The sequence below is a fragment of the Halictus rubicundus genome, chromosome 15, assembly GCF_050948215.1.
Source record: "Halictus rubicundus isolate RS-2024b chromosome 15, iyHalRubi1_principal, whole genome shotgun sequence".
NCBI classification, from domain to species: domain Eukaryota; kingdom Metazoa; phylum Arthropoda; class Insecta; order Hymenoptera; family Halictidae; genus Halictus; species Halictus rubicundus.
Genome location: NC_135163.1, coordinates 1,643,651 through 1,659,077, shown reverse-complemented (window position 1 = coordinate 1,659,077; position 15,427 = coordinate 1,643,651). Strand labels below are relative to the sequence as shown.

Here is a 15,427-nt window from a genome sequence, read left to right as displayed (position 1 = left end):
TCGCGGGACACTCTTGTTTTTACCGCAAACTCGTTTCACTTCCATTACTAGCTCTATCCTCCACCCACAGGGGTCCAAGGTGCCCCAACCTGCTTGGCTGATTGAGACACCAGCCTGGTTCCAACACTATCCCCTTCTCCCCCGGCCTCATCCGTACCCTTCTCAGAGCGACGTCGAACAGTCCGGCATTTAGATGCGTTCCGTTCTTTCTTACGTTTCTCCTTCTTCCCGTGTCGGCCTTCCATCGGGCTTCCTTTCAGGCCTCTTACTACGTCTATTCCCTACCACCAACACATTCAGTTGGTCCCTGCGATTCTCAACTTAATTTCACTCCCGTGAACCAGAAAAGGAGGAGGACAGCGCGGCCGAGATTAGTTGGTTTGAGTACAAATTGAACTGGTTTAACCCGTTGTACTACTATTTAGTTTGTAATCATAATGTTTAGACATTCTTCATCGTTCAGAATTTCATAGGAAAAAAAAGATAGTTTATTGTATGCCCATGTTTTCTCCAAAAGATGTATATAAACTACAACAAAATAGAATTTTATTTCGGTTTCAAGGAAATTAATAATATACGTATTTATTAGACTCTGTTCAGAATCTTCATCACGAATCTGACTCGATATTGTAGGGCAAGGGGTTAATCGGTTCCGCGATGAGAACAAGAGCAGCGAAAGATGTGTAATCACAAAACACGTTTCTTTCTTGTGTTCAACTATCGCTCAAGAGTGATACGAGCTTTTCCTTATTACTATGAGACGCTCGAAATACAATAAACCACTCAACACTCCTTAGTTCTTGCTTAAATACTGTTTCATTGGCCATTCTAGTCAAACAAGCGGTGCGAGAGACATAGGAGGGACTGTTTGTTTTTGGATTAACAAGTCCACAAGAGCGCGTGTCTCGGTTTACTTAGGATATCCTAGAGAAATGCTTTCAGCTTCGTTTGTTCGGAACTGATGGTCCATTCAGGACTGTGATGGATTTGCTGAAACGAGGCAGCAATCTGTTGATGGTTCTCAGTATGTTTACCAATCTCCTCGTTAATTTCGTTTCCGAGTTCTCACAAATTTTTGGGATGCTAACGTGCTGCGCACGTGGTCGGTTTGGATATGAAATATGAGAATCGAGGGTTTGAAGTGCTAGTACGGAGATAAACGTGACAATTAGTTTCCTGTACTACAGGAAATGTGATGGGAAATCTAGATCAGTCTTCGGAATTAATAGCACTTTCCGAGGCATTTTCGAGAGCTACGCCCCCTTGACCCGGCCGCACGTTTCGCTTCCCCGTGACGGTCCAGGTTCTCGAGCAACCTCAGGCTCGTACCATATGGACTGCGCATCCGTATCAGTAGGTTTCCACATTATGTACTCATGAGGTATATTGTCAATGCGTTTTTTTTTTGGCAGTTCATAGTATCCCCTGTAGGCCTATTCCACTGCATCGCATGATAATTTTCAGTCTTCATAATTTCAAGTCTCCTTCCTCGCCAAGCAGGTCTAAACGTGCGTGAAAATCTAGTTTTCCTAAATATCAGTCAAATTTTGACACTATAATTAAAAACTGTTTTCCAAATATATTTTCTCGAATTTATCATGTGCCGCAATGGAATAGGCCTACAGGGAATACCACTGACAAAAAAAGGAAACGCATTGACAATAGTATTTACCTCATGGGTGATGTGGAAATGTATTGATACGAGAGTCGCCTTAATGCACCACGCGCAGTTCGTATGGTACGGACCTGAGGTTTCTCGAGAACTACGACCGACACGGGGAGCGAGACGCGTGGCCGGGACAAGGGGGCGTAGCCTTAGGAAAAGCTTCGGATCGAACAGTTAAATCTCATGCCTGATCTAGAATCTAGATCAACAAATTCTGATAAAGCACGGGGCCATCTACGACGAAATAAAGGAAATAGATCGCCAGATACGAAACCGAGATATACCAACGATAACGCACGTCCAACCGTGTACTTTGTCAGAATATAAAATTACTCAAAAACTTACCCCCTATTATCTACCCGATCGTTTCAAACTAATCTTAACATTATGAAGCCGCTGCTTTCTAAAATTTTGTTCGCTGTTCGTGTTTTGTAATTTTTCAAAATCATTGTTCGAACATTATTACAAGGGTATACATTTCATTACATTCGAATAGGTTTATGATCTTTTGAAAGAATGAGTACTGACTGGAAAATATGCATAAAACATAATCATTGATATATTTTGAATCAACGGACATCGATTGTAAATTAAATATGTTACTAAAACTTTATAAACACCTCCCGGACCAGTATCTTAACTTTGTGAGCTGCACGCGAAGGGCCAGTATGGTGGTTTTTGTTCTCACTCTGTCTCTCTTTCTCTCTCTCTCTCTCGCTCTCGCTGTCAGTTTCTCTCGATGGTCTTTTTGATCTTCTCGAAGCAATTGTCCCAAGCGAGAACCCGGTTGAGGCAATAACGTCCGCAGGCCCAGCCTATCCTGTACCTCCTGACGTCTTAATAAAGCAATCGTCCGATTTCTCGAAACCCTCCTTCTTTCACTACAAGCAACACTTCGGAGCCTGTCGAGAGAGAACTTCTCACGTTCGTTGTCAATCTCTGTTTTATACAGGATTTATATATTACCCCTTTGTATTATTTTTTAGATATTTTAGAAATAAAAATGTTCCCAAGGATTTGTTTGTTCCCAAAAATTAAAAATAAAATTGTAACAAGAAATTGTGTAATCTTAAAGACGTTATAAAACTAAATATATTTTTTATTATCTATTAATAAATTGACAACTGTAAAATTTTTATATTTTTCTTCAATTATTATGTTCTATATTGTATTATGCTTTAATTATTTATAAGTAATTATAATTACTATCTTCTTTTATATATTATTATTTTGCGATTATTCATTTTAACTACATCCAGAGTTTTTCTTTTCAGATTAAATTAAAAATCATTGTGTTAGCATGGCAATATTCCTGTACATTTAGATCTAAAAATGTTTGTTGTATTTTTTTATGTGCTCCTTGGAGCATTTCAAATTGTAGCGAGCTTGATTATTTTAGATGTACACAGTAGAAGATTTTTGTAGAGAGTCTTGCTATAGAATTCTGAGAGGACGGGATTCTTCCTCAATTGTTCGGATTCTTGAAAGGCAGGTCTACGGACGGTTCTCAGTCACGCATCGACGACTTTTTGAAAAAGCAATTAACCTCGGTTTGATGTCGGCTTAACGTCTGCCACTACATCTTAATCGCCCTCCTGGAACCTACCGTTTAAAAGCAAGAACATCCGAAGGAAGAACTGAAAGATAGCATTACAGCTTACAATGGCTAGAAACGATACTCTCTGTCCGTTTTGTTTTGTTATTTTATTTACACTTGAAAAAAATTGGATAATTGGAAATATTACGCAGAATTACACAAAAAAATGAATAAATGTTACTTCTTGGCTGCTCCTTTAAATTACATGCATAATTTCAGTTGTATTTATATCGTTGTATAAAATCGCAAGGATAATATCTTCAATATAAAATAATTGTGTTTTTGTAAAAGAATACTTTATTTAAATCTTAATTTAGTTGGATTATGATTATTTCGCCGCAAGCTTAAAATAATAATAATAGTAGTAATATATAAAGTAATATACTTTCAATACAGTTTGTTTTAACATCTCTGCAGTTATGTTTAATCCTTATTTTAAAAAACTTACGATTGCTAACTAAACGCATTTTCAACCCAATCATATGTTTGTTTCTTCAACATTAATAAGATTCTATACCTTTTGACTTAGACCTGATACCTCTTTTCATTTTTAAACGATGCTTGACGTTCGGAGAAAGTATAAAACATTGTTGCTAACATACATATATTCTTTTTTCTAAAAGTTATTAAAAGATATAGTGCAATTGAGCTCCGAAGCTCAGTTTAAAATCATGGAATTTTTAAATAATGGGATCGAAATAAAAATAATAAATTAATCAACTTATAGTCATTTTTATTTTAATTATTACAAACGTTAAATGCGAATTGCCGTTTTTGTTTCTTACATACTAATACGTCGGAAAGGAAGCGTATGCTCCAATAAATAATAAACGAAACAAAAATAAGTGTCCAACGAAAGTTAACAGAAAGAACCATGCATAGCTAATCCAATAGAATAGAAAATTACACTTGGTTTTTCTTTTTCTTTCTAATGAACACCATAGACGGTCGTAGAATAGTGAAAGTAAATCCTAACGAAATAAATGTGGCCAAGAAAGAAAAAGAAATCATGTCACTCTCAACGTTAAACTATATAAGTATATAAAGTTGATAAAGCACAGTGGAACAACATTTGTAGAGAAACTGAGTCAATTTAAATTCCATGCAACGAATAAAAGTGTTCGACATATCAGAAATAAATTTATTTTATGGTGCGTAGTTATTCGACACTTTTATTGGAAAATAGAAGCAATTTTCAGTTTCTCCTTGAACGTTTTAAACGTACAACGGTAAAAAAAGTAATAGAAGGTGGCCTTTCCTTTCTGTCACACAATAATCACGCTTTCCTCATACATGCATACAAATGTGTTTTTTTTTGTTTCGTATAGTATAATATAGCTGTACACAATGTTACTTACAGAACTACTATATACACTAAATTGTCTCTGTTCCTTGATCCTCCGGTTTTGAAATTTCTTGCGGCAGATTCAATCGAATCGATATTAATATAATACCGAAATAATAAAAAATATATTATTATTATTAATCATAATAGTAACAGAGCTTCAACATAGATATGTATAACAGTATAACAAATACAGTATTATATACGTGAAACGAACGTTCAATACTATATGGATACAAAAAGATTTGCTTATAATTTAGTAGAAATTGTGAAAGTCGTTTACTATTATAGCGTTTATTATTCACCTAATATTACGATAATTCTGCATATTGCTATATTTGTACTATTTGCGCTCGGAAAAATTTATAGAAAAAATTTTGAAAATCAAATATCGATATCGATCGAACAATCTCAAACAGTTTGAGAACGAATTCGATCTGCGCTCATGACGTCAGAATTGGTAAAAACTTAAATAAATCCATTAGGAGCTCAGGAGTTTGTTCTTTTATTACATCACATTGACTTTGGTCAATTTAACTCTTCCTCGATTCTTTTTCCAATACCTGTATGCTCATGCACGAATTTTTTTGTTAATAGTCCTAAATATTTCTACTATAAACTTCACATATATTTACACGTTACCGCAGCATCGGTTTGCATTTCCATAACTTTTAAGGTACATATCACGTAACAGTGCATCTCTGTTCTTTCTCTATACAGAATAAATCAATACGAATCCCGATTAGTTTTAATCAATTTTAAGAATACGTGGGTATTTGCAACAGAGAAGAGGAAATTTGAACTTGTAACTTAAAATTTTGTACTAATTACCATTTTATTTCAACAAAATATTTCGTATCGCGTACTTTCGTCAACTATCAATTTAAGCGTTCTGCAATACTACTGAAAACGTTTTTCAAAACTTAATTTTTGAGATTTAATTATTCACTATCTTATATCTTCTTAGATGTAGTTCCACGTATTCCCTATTTCTGAAAACAATATAACAACTGCCTCACCTTACATTTTCTCACATTACTTATTCACAATTTGGCACTCATTTTCCTGCATCATCACTGTCTTCTTCAGTACTGTAAGCAAGCGTAGAATAAACGTATGCTTGATTTACGTTTTCAATTCCGTCTTCTAATATATCTTGTTGTATCAATATCTCATTTCCTTCGGTCACCATTAGTACAGCATTCTCTAAATCATCCAATTGCATGCCTTCTACTTTTTCCTCGTTTTCTTCATTTTCATCACTCTCTTCATTTTCTTCATTTTCGTCATTCTCATAATTTTGTTCTTGTTCCTCATTGTCTTCATTATCTTCAATTTCTTCATTCGATTCATTGTCTTCATTATCTTCAGTTTCTTCATACAATTCACTTCCTTCACTGTCTTCGTTTACCTCCATCTCATGACTCTCTTCGTTTACCTCCATCTCATGACTCTCTTCGTTTACCTCTATCTCATGACTCTCTTCGTTATCCTCGTTCTGCTCGACTTCTTCGTTTTCTTCATGTTCTTCATGGTCTTCATGGTCTGCTACTTCTTCATTACCTTCATTCTCCCCACTGTCTTCATTCTCTTCCATAGAATTTTCGTCGTATTCATTTTTCGCGCCTTCGTATTCCTCGTCGCTTCGATTCATAAATGTTTCACATTCAAAATCCAACGATTCATTGTTAGACAAACCCTTGCCGTAGAAATTTACTGATTTGGGAGAGGATTGATTTTGAATTTCTGCTAAATTACAGAGTCCCATTTCTTTAGAATATTTCTTTCCCATCGATTGTTCTCCAGACATGTTCCCAGTTAGTAGAGGCATCATAGGGCTGAGCACAGGAGGACCATCATCATCTGACAAATCAACGTCGTTCTTCTCTGCTTCTGAAAATGTTAAATATTCATTCATATATAGACTTTGTTGCACGCGCGAAATTGTAACAATAAATTGTTTATTTCATTACCAGTATCTTTGAATTCCTGAAGACCTTCCAAAGCAAAGTGCTGCATATTCTTATCCATTTCTAGATTAGCCAATTCTTCGGAATCATCATCAGTATCTGAATTGTATGTCATTTCTCCTGTGGCCCTGGATTCTCCTTCAGAATCATTGTCTTCTACCTCTGTGCTACTACCACTATCTGATTCTGCTGAATCTGCCTCTTCTGCCTCAGACTCGAAGTCCCCTTCTTCCACTTCTTCTATCATAGCATCATCCGTTATAAGGCTTCCCTATTTATGGAAAGTTAATTACCATTGTTCATTGCCATATATATTAGATCAATTGTAAACCCAAAATTATAAGATTTTTTTAATTAAAAAAAAAAAACCGATTTTTATTAGTTTTTAAAGGGTGTTCACTTAATTTTGTCCTCGACCATATATAAATTTTTTAAATCTATATGCTAAGTTAAAATATTTGTATCAGTGAAAGATGGAATAAGCACATACTTCTGGCTTCTTCTCGTTCTTCAAATGCTCTTCTTCTGTTTTTCCAGTACATGTAGTAGAATGATCAGTTTCGTCAGTAATATTCTTATAGCATTTCGGACATGTAGTGCCATTACTTGCGTGTCCGATATGAATACTTGTGTGTAACAATAGCTTACTGCGTGCATTGTGATATCTGTTACAGAAAACATGTAACATAATTATGAAAAACGTACCTACTCTGATTTTCCACAGTGAGTTATAAGATTGTAATAAATTCCTGGTATACAAATACAATTGAAAAAGTTTTCATTTCGTCAATACCTGCCACAAGTTTTACACGTGAAATTGTTTCCTTCGCAAGATAGGATTGCAGCATGTGTAGCTTTCAAATGTTCTGCTAAATCATCATAGTCCTTGCAGAGTTTCAGACACACTCCACAGGTAACCGCAGCTTCTGCTCGATGGAAGCGAATTAAATGTTGCCATAAATGTTTCTTCGCTGGCCACTGTTTTCCACAGACTTCGCAAGCACATTCTGTATTCGTTGATTCATCATACACTTTTCTCGAATCTTTTCTTGAACATTTCATTGACGATTTCACCCTAAAATTTTGCATTGATAGGCGATACAAAATACAAATAGAAAAATTGAGGGAAAGATAATAATACGATTCATTTGATTCTAACATTTACCTCTGAGATAGCGGCATCAGATTTGGAAGAGGTCTTTGACCTGATAATTGAAGATTTATGTCTTCAAATAGATTAAAGTCTGGGATATTCAAATTTGATGTACTTTCTTCTTTTTTAATTTGATTATTATTTTTCAAAATTTCTTCTTGATTATCAAGTACACCTTCTTGATTATCTAACATATCATTTTGTAAAGACGAAAGTTCCTCCTATATTAAGAAAGTCCACAGATTAATAGAAATACCTAAATCTACTATACGTATTTAACTTAAGAATTGAAGAAAATCCTTACTTCTTTTCGCAAAACGTTTCTCCTGCAAGTTCCAATATGATTCCAATACAATGTCTTTGTACAAAATTGTTTCTTACAATTCTTACAAGCGAAACTTAGTTTTCCACGCATTTTTCTTTGTTCTTCCTGTTTCAGTCTCTTGAACATTCTTTCTGGATCTGTATTATGCATGTTACGATAGTGCATTGAAAGGGCGTCGCTATTCACAAACATCTCAGGACACATTTCACAATCAAATGTATCGGTTAACAATCTTCTTCTTTTTGAATCACTGGAATCCTCGTCACACAGATCCACATCATACTCCAAATCGTCTGGTTCTTCTTTCACAATAATGTCGGGAGACTACAAAATCAATAATAAATTTCGAATAAAAATAAAAATTTTCTAAGTCAATCGTAAAAAATGGAAGTTGGATAAAAATGTATTTCTTTTCTCAATAATTTTAGTAAGTCGAAAAGAAGTACACTTTCGCTTTCAACTTATCCACTTTCTCATAAATGCGTAAAATTCTCAATTTCCTCAATTACCTCAATTTCATAATCATCATGTTTTGATCCAATATCCAACCTGTATTCAAATGCTGCAAGTTGATCTTTCGGAACATTATGTACCATTTCATAATGATCTCTGATGGCAGAATCTTCTGTGAAAACAGCTAAACATTGTTTACAGGTCCGGAATACTTTGCCATGACATTTTTTAGTATGGTCAAAAGCTTTCCATTTTGAAGCATATTGTTTACCGCATACTTGGCAGGTATTCGGTTTCGAAAGAACACTAGAGTGCACTTCTTCTACATGACCCTTGAGTTCTTTCGGATCTTTCATTGGGATTAAGCATACTCCGCAAGATACTCCAATTTCGTTACGATGAAGAGACAGTACATGCATCTTCAATTTCAGTTTATTCTCAACTGTGTCACCGCAGAAATCGCAAACGTTAGGGTTTGTATGATACCTGTGATCTTTTTTATGTGATTCTAAATCTTCCTTTGTCCTGAATAACTTTTTACAAGCTCCAAAATTACAAGTCAAATCCGGATGATCCATATGTTTCACTCTATTGTGAGTCATAATTCCTAATTTTGAAGTGATCGTTTCATTACAAAGATGACAAGTGTACGTGCTATGATGATTTTCTATATGCTTTTGTAAACTAGCGCGGTCTTTAAAAATTCTTTCGCAAGCTCTGCAACGAGTAAGCAACGCACCAGGGTCCTTCCTATAATTCTGACATCCTTTCATATGTCTACGTAACAAGTATCGCTTATGAAATCCTTTATTACATTTCTCACAGTAATGTAAACTAACTTCGTCGGTTTTAAATTGCCTAGTGTCTTTTCCATCTTTTCTAGAATCAGGTTCGTACCTGTGAATTTTCGAAATATGGGTAGCCAAATGATCTTTCGATGCGCTAGTTTTTAAGCAATAAGGACATGTAACATCCTCGTGACCTTTATGGACTCTATTAACATGTTTCCATAGATGCGAGGTCCTTCCATAACATTTATTACAGAGATCGCAAGGGAAAAGGCCATGGACGATTCGTCTGTGATTACACAACTTCTCTAAACTAGCAAACTTTAAGTCTGTACAATGTTCACAACTTAATTCAGTTTCTCTGACTCGTCCATCCGGTTTGTTTTCATTACTTTCAACTCCGTTGTCGCAAGTTTCTTCAAAACCATGGATTTTTCTATGCCTAGACATTTTCGATTTGTTCGAATACGGTCTTCCGCATATATCACAACTAAAATCACCATTTGTTAATGGCCAATGTTTCGATTTGACGTGGGTACTTAATTGTAACACATTCGGGAAAACCTTCAGACAAACACCACAAATCAATGGAACAGTATCTGAATGAACGCCCATAACGTGCTTCCAATAGTCCACTCTGCTGCCCCAAAGTTTACCACAAATTTCACATGTGTTCGGAGAGGGGCCTTGAATTGCATGATGTTGAACGTGATCGTTCCTAAGAGACTTCGTAGCGAAAATTTTACCACAGTCATCGCGATCACATTTTATGGCTGGTTCGTTGGCATGAGATGAGCTGACATGTAACCAACGTTCCCATTTACTGGAATGTGAACTGCCACAAAGTTCACAAACAAAGAACAAGTGGTATTGAGCTCTATTTCCACCACCATTTAAGTTAGATTGATTTAAGGAGTCTCCTGCCAGCATCGGTTGTTCAGACTGTAAAGGTACAAAAGTTCCATATAACAAAAGTGATAGATCATAGAACTAAATATAGATAAATGTATATTTTTAAATACTCACTCTGTGTGCATTTCTTTGATGCCGTATCAAATGATCTTCACTTGGAAATGACTTGTAACAAATGTAACAGTCTACTTTGTCTCCTTCTTCTTCATAGTCAAGCATCGTTTCCGTAGTTTCGTTACCATTAATATTCTCCCCGTAATAATTACTGTTCAATTGTACAAAGGTTGCTGGATCATAATTTGGATCTACGTTATGTATGGATACGTGTGCGATTAATTTCTTTCTAGAGTCATGTTGTCTGCCACAAATTGTACAGCTGTACCTATTAACAACGACAATAAAATTCAAATGTAGATAAATTAAGTTACACATTTTCTAAGATATAGTACAGTTAAATTATAAGTACCTTCTTTGTTCAGAGAGTAACAATTTTGATCCACCATGATACATATTTACGTGATTCAGAAGTTGTGTATTGTCCGCACAGATTTTCAAACAAACACCACACGCAAATGCTGCAAATTCCTTGTGTGTGGCTCGAATGTGAAGCCAAAGTGAAGCACGATCATTAAAATCACGGGTACAGATTTCACAAACAAATACAGTTTCAATTTCAATTAGATTTTCCTGTCCACTCTCATGATCATCCTCTTCGTTTTCAGCATTCGTCTTAAATATTAAAACATATAATTAAGCCTATCAAATACGAATATAAAAACGCTTTTTCGCTTTAATAATAATGTACCTCTGGGGATAACGGAAATTCTGTAGTTTTTTGTTCATAGTTAAGATCCATCGATTCATTCCAATGCCGTGAAAGAATCTTCTTTAAACATTTATCGCTTTCTACAATAGGATACGGATCAACACCATGTAACGTTTGAATATGTCTACTCAAGGAAGACTTAAGAACAAAATCTTTTTTGCATAGAATACAGATGTATGGCTTATCAGCGTCATGAACTGCTTCATGTTCTTTCAAGCTTTCGACTGAAGTGAAAAATTGAGGACACGATTCACAATACCATTTCTTATCACTCTTCACATCTGTGTTTTCTATGAAACAAAACAATTATGAATGTTTCGAGTTACTCGAGATCTTTTATACCACAATAATACAAATTTTACTAATTCATAATCGTTTTTTAATACTCAAATTACCTGTTTTTGGCAGTTTTTTTGGTTTACAATTTGTCGTAAGTTTGTCTTCAAAGTCCCGTTTAAGGCTATCACCTTTCATTAGTGCTTGCTTCAAGATCGTTAATTGAGGATTTTTAGCCAGTTTTGCTTCTGCAGTTCTGAAAAAAAAAACGGAAACTATAGGCGATAACAAAACAGATGATACGAGTAAAACTAATTGATTGTTCAATTTTGGGATCTGTTTATTAATGATATCAAAAATTCTACCTATAATCTTTGCTATCTTCGTCGCTACCAATGCTTGATCCTTCGCAACTATCTACAATTTTAGTATCCTTGTTCTCACTCTTGGTCAGAAAATCGGATCTTTGCTCTTCGATGCAGACTCTGCCATGGAGATTTAATTCCACGGCATCTGTGCAAATCTTTCCGCAAACATTACACTGGCATCTGTTCTCTGGTCGGTAGGTATTGTTCACAGGAACTTCCAAGGGCGCTGGAAGACCAGCGTGACGTGATTTTATATGTTCTTCCAAATTTGTTCGAGTTGAATAGATCCGGGAACAATAACCACATGTCACTGCTGGGTGGCCTCTATTACAATAAAAAGATAAATGTAAAAATATGAGAAATATAGGGAAGGTCAGTGTAGAAAATTAATAAGAACAAACCTGTGAGATGTTGAGACATGACCCCAACGATGCTTTGCAGTTGAATAAGATTTATGACAAAGATCACATTGGTAGGGTCTCTTATAGGAAGTGTGATCGTCCGTAAGAACTTTTTCGCCAATTACATCACCAGCCCCGACATGAATACGCGCATGCAAAGATAAATGACCCTTTGAACTGAATGCTTTGTTGCACAAAGAACAAACGTAAACTTCGTGTTGTTGAGATGTATGCTGCAGTAATAAAAATCGTGGTTTACAATACAAGTCATTATTATAATGCAAAGTTCTTTCAAAATTTAATAACATACCTCTGGGATATTATTAGAATGTTCTTGATGTTTCAACTCTAAGTCTTCTGGTTCTTCAGTAACTATTGAAGTCATCTCCAAAAAATCGCTTGGATTCGTTTCCATATCCATTTCATATTCTTCTGAACGATGATCCTCAGAGTCGTCCACTATTGTTGCTTAAGTGAAACAGTAATAACATTGTTCATTTGCTATTTTAATTTTTCAGTTATAAAGCTGATAAGTAGATATTTTTCAAAGATTAAAAATACCTTCATCTGTGCCACTATTATCAACAACTTCTTCGGACTCGTGATCTGCTTCCTCATCAGAATTTAATCTAGGCGGTGTACCTAAGGCAGCATTAGGATTCACAATAGGGGCTTCTGGGATCAACATTGGTATGTTGTTTTTTCGCTTCAAGTGCTCTGAGTCATCGCAGCATCTTAAGGTGGTTGTGACACCTTCGACCTAAATAAAAGTAAAAGATAAGATTTTTCATCCTACCTCCTGTAATTGACTCTTTATTTATTGACTGATGTTACACATCTTTTGTTATTATATATTAATTGTTTCATAAAATATTATAAGTTTTACTTTTTCTGATGGTGGTAAACATCTTTCCAAGAGGGCCACTGCATTGACGCATGCTGTTCTAAAATCATAGAAATTTTCCAAATTGTACATGCATCGGTAACACAGGCATTTTGGTAGTCGATCATCTTCTGCAATCTGTAATTAAACATTTGAATATTAATGATAACAATAAACGAAGCCATAATTAACATGTAATTGCTATATAAATAAATAAATATTATTATATATTTTTTTATTTATCTGTGAAGTTTAAACAAATATCTATGAAATATGGAAGACGAAATAATATGTAATTTTTAGATGTAACAAATATCAAAACAAATGAAAGAAGTACATTTTAATAGTAAACATATTAACACAAGAAAATAATTACATTTAAGGAAATATTTTTATGAAGATTCAAGATTAACAAGGACAAATCTAACATTGATATATTTACTCTAACAGTATTGGTGGAAACACATTAAATTATTTAACGTAGTAGTATGTAAGCCAATTATTATAACATTAAAATGATAATAAAAAGAGAGTTAACAAAAAAGAAAAAGAAATTATTTACATGTTTCTAAAATTCGATTAACAAAAATAAATTGGTTTTAACAACCCAATTTTTAATAAACGCGATAATAAAAACAAAAATTAGTCTGGAGATACTGAAAACATACATTCGGACAGTAATCAACATATACGAAGAAATAAATTCAGAAGGTTCTGTAGAATTAATCAGACTCTGAGAAGTGGCTCCAATGTTTAAAAAGATTAAAACAAAGCTTAAAATCGACGGACAAGACGAAATAACAATATCGAAAGGTAAATGTTATTGTCAGAAATAAATCGAATGCAAATGAACGTTTCATTGAAAAGGGAGGATCATTTTCGGAAGTACAAGCTGACACGAAGTGAAAGGGAGTCCGACAGCGGAGACGCGTGTTGCGTCGTGTAGAAGGACGATGACGAACCTTAAACGGTAGACAAGCTTGTATCTTGTCAACAAGCTGTCTATTCTTGCCCTCTTGACCGAAGATGTCCATCTTGACGGCGTCGTAGGATGCGCAAAGTCTGCAGAGCTCCTGATAGCGTTCCCTGGGCTCCATCGTCGGCGTGGCCACGAAGAGGATCACGATACTGGCCCGAGGAAGCTGGATTATCCGAATTTCCTCGTGGCAGTGTAGAAAAAGGCTCCTCTGGCCCGGACTCGGCCTTCTTCTTCTTCTTCCTCGGATCACATCCTTCGGAGCGGGGATCCGCGGCTCGCTGCGACACCGCGCGGCTTCCGTTTACGGGTTACTTCCTGGCGATTTTCACGACAGTTAAGGCCCCGGGCGCCGCCATCTTGTACACAGACACTTGTTCCGTCGGCCCTGTCGAGTACGACCTCCTCCATGTCGCTAGGTATCTCGTGCTTCGGTCGAGGTATCCGGTGATTTTTCAACACTTTACCAAACCGCGAATTGTATTTTGGCTTTGTATAAGGCCCAGTTCATATTGAATTGATTTCGATGGATTCATTGAGCATTTTCAATGTATCTGACATTTATGCGAATAATAATCTGATTGGTTCATGTCCATTTCGTTACTGACGTTCTTTTATTGGCGTGACCATTCTTGCGATTATTAACACCAGAGAGGAAATTCTCTGTTAACACACTATTCTCGAATTAATTTATAATAAAAAAGTGCTATGAAACAATGTAATAAAAAATATACAATTCCATTTGACGAATGTCTGTAAATTAATCATGTAAAAAGAATCGCCTTTATCGACAGGCGTTCCTCTTGTATCATGGAATCTCGATTCAAAAATTGCGTTCTATCGTTGTATCTTCAACATTTTACGAAACAATTGACTATATCACAGAAGCGTGTACACATTGTTAGTACGCAATGTCATCTACATAAGTACATAAGTATGTCATTATGTTTGCGTTAATAATCTAACCTAACTATAACATTGATGTCTGCAATCTTCACAGTATTAATAATAAATAATCCTTAGGTCTAAATATGTATAAGTATTGAATACTTCATTATAGGAGATATTATGAAGTTCTGAATAATATCTCCGCTAATAGAAATTTTGTTATTGCACTTTGTTGTAAATATGTAAGAAAAACCATTAACAAAAATTTTCATCAATAATACGACTGACAATGAGAAATATTGTATATCATAGATATCCTCTCTGATCATAGATTCATACAGTACTTGACGAAATGCGAAACTTGCTTTTTTGAAAATCAATTTCTGTCTTTTTAAAAATTGGGTTAAAAAACCTAATGATTGATTCATTTTCGCAAGCCTTACCTAATAACACCACATACCATTTATAACTAAAATCAAGTTCATAATACTATATTTATTCTTTAAATAGATGTAGTACGTATGTAGTTTTCTACAATACATGTTTTCAATATTGCACTGTATGTAAACTTTTTAGAAAAACGCCAGAGTTTCGCATCTA

At 35.1% G+C, this 15,427-nt stretch overlaps 1 protein-coding gene across 2 annotated transcripts; it reads right to left on the bottom strand.

Annotated features, from left to right (window-relative positions):
- Nucleotides 1–3,975: 3,975 nt before the first annotated feature.
- On the bottom strand, nt 3,976–14,533 carry LOC143361795 (uncharacterized). Of its 2 annotated transcripts, XM_076801448.1 has the most exons (18): nt 13,926–14,533; nt 12,967–13,101; nt 12,642–12,840; nt 12,391–12,548; nt 12,081–12,313; nt 11,677–12,003; nt 11,431–11,567; nt 11,015–11,325; nt 10,676–10,938; nt 10,324–10,591; nt 8,566–10,239; nt 8,036–8,380; nt 7,744–7,952; nt 7,372–7,653; nt 7,069–7,243; nt 6,582–6,849; nt 5,628–6,501; nt 3,976–5,320 (listed from the first exon to the last, which is right to left on the bottom strand). In XM_076801448.1, exons 1-17 carry the CDS (start codon nt 14,058–14,060, stop codon nt 5,666–5,668), a joined length of 5,955 nt encoding a protein of 1,984 aa, XP_076657563.1. In that variant the 5' UTR covers nt 14,061–14,533; the 3' UTR covers nt 3,976–5,320; nt 5,628–5,665. The 2 variants fall into 2 exon arrangements, with proteins under 2 accessions (XP_076657563.1, XP_076657562.1); XM_076801447.1 differs by having other exon boundaries at nt 3,976–6,501; nt 13,926–14,532.
- Between the last annotated feature and the right edge of the window lie 894 nt (nt 14,534–15,427).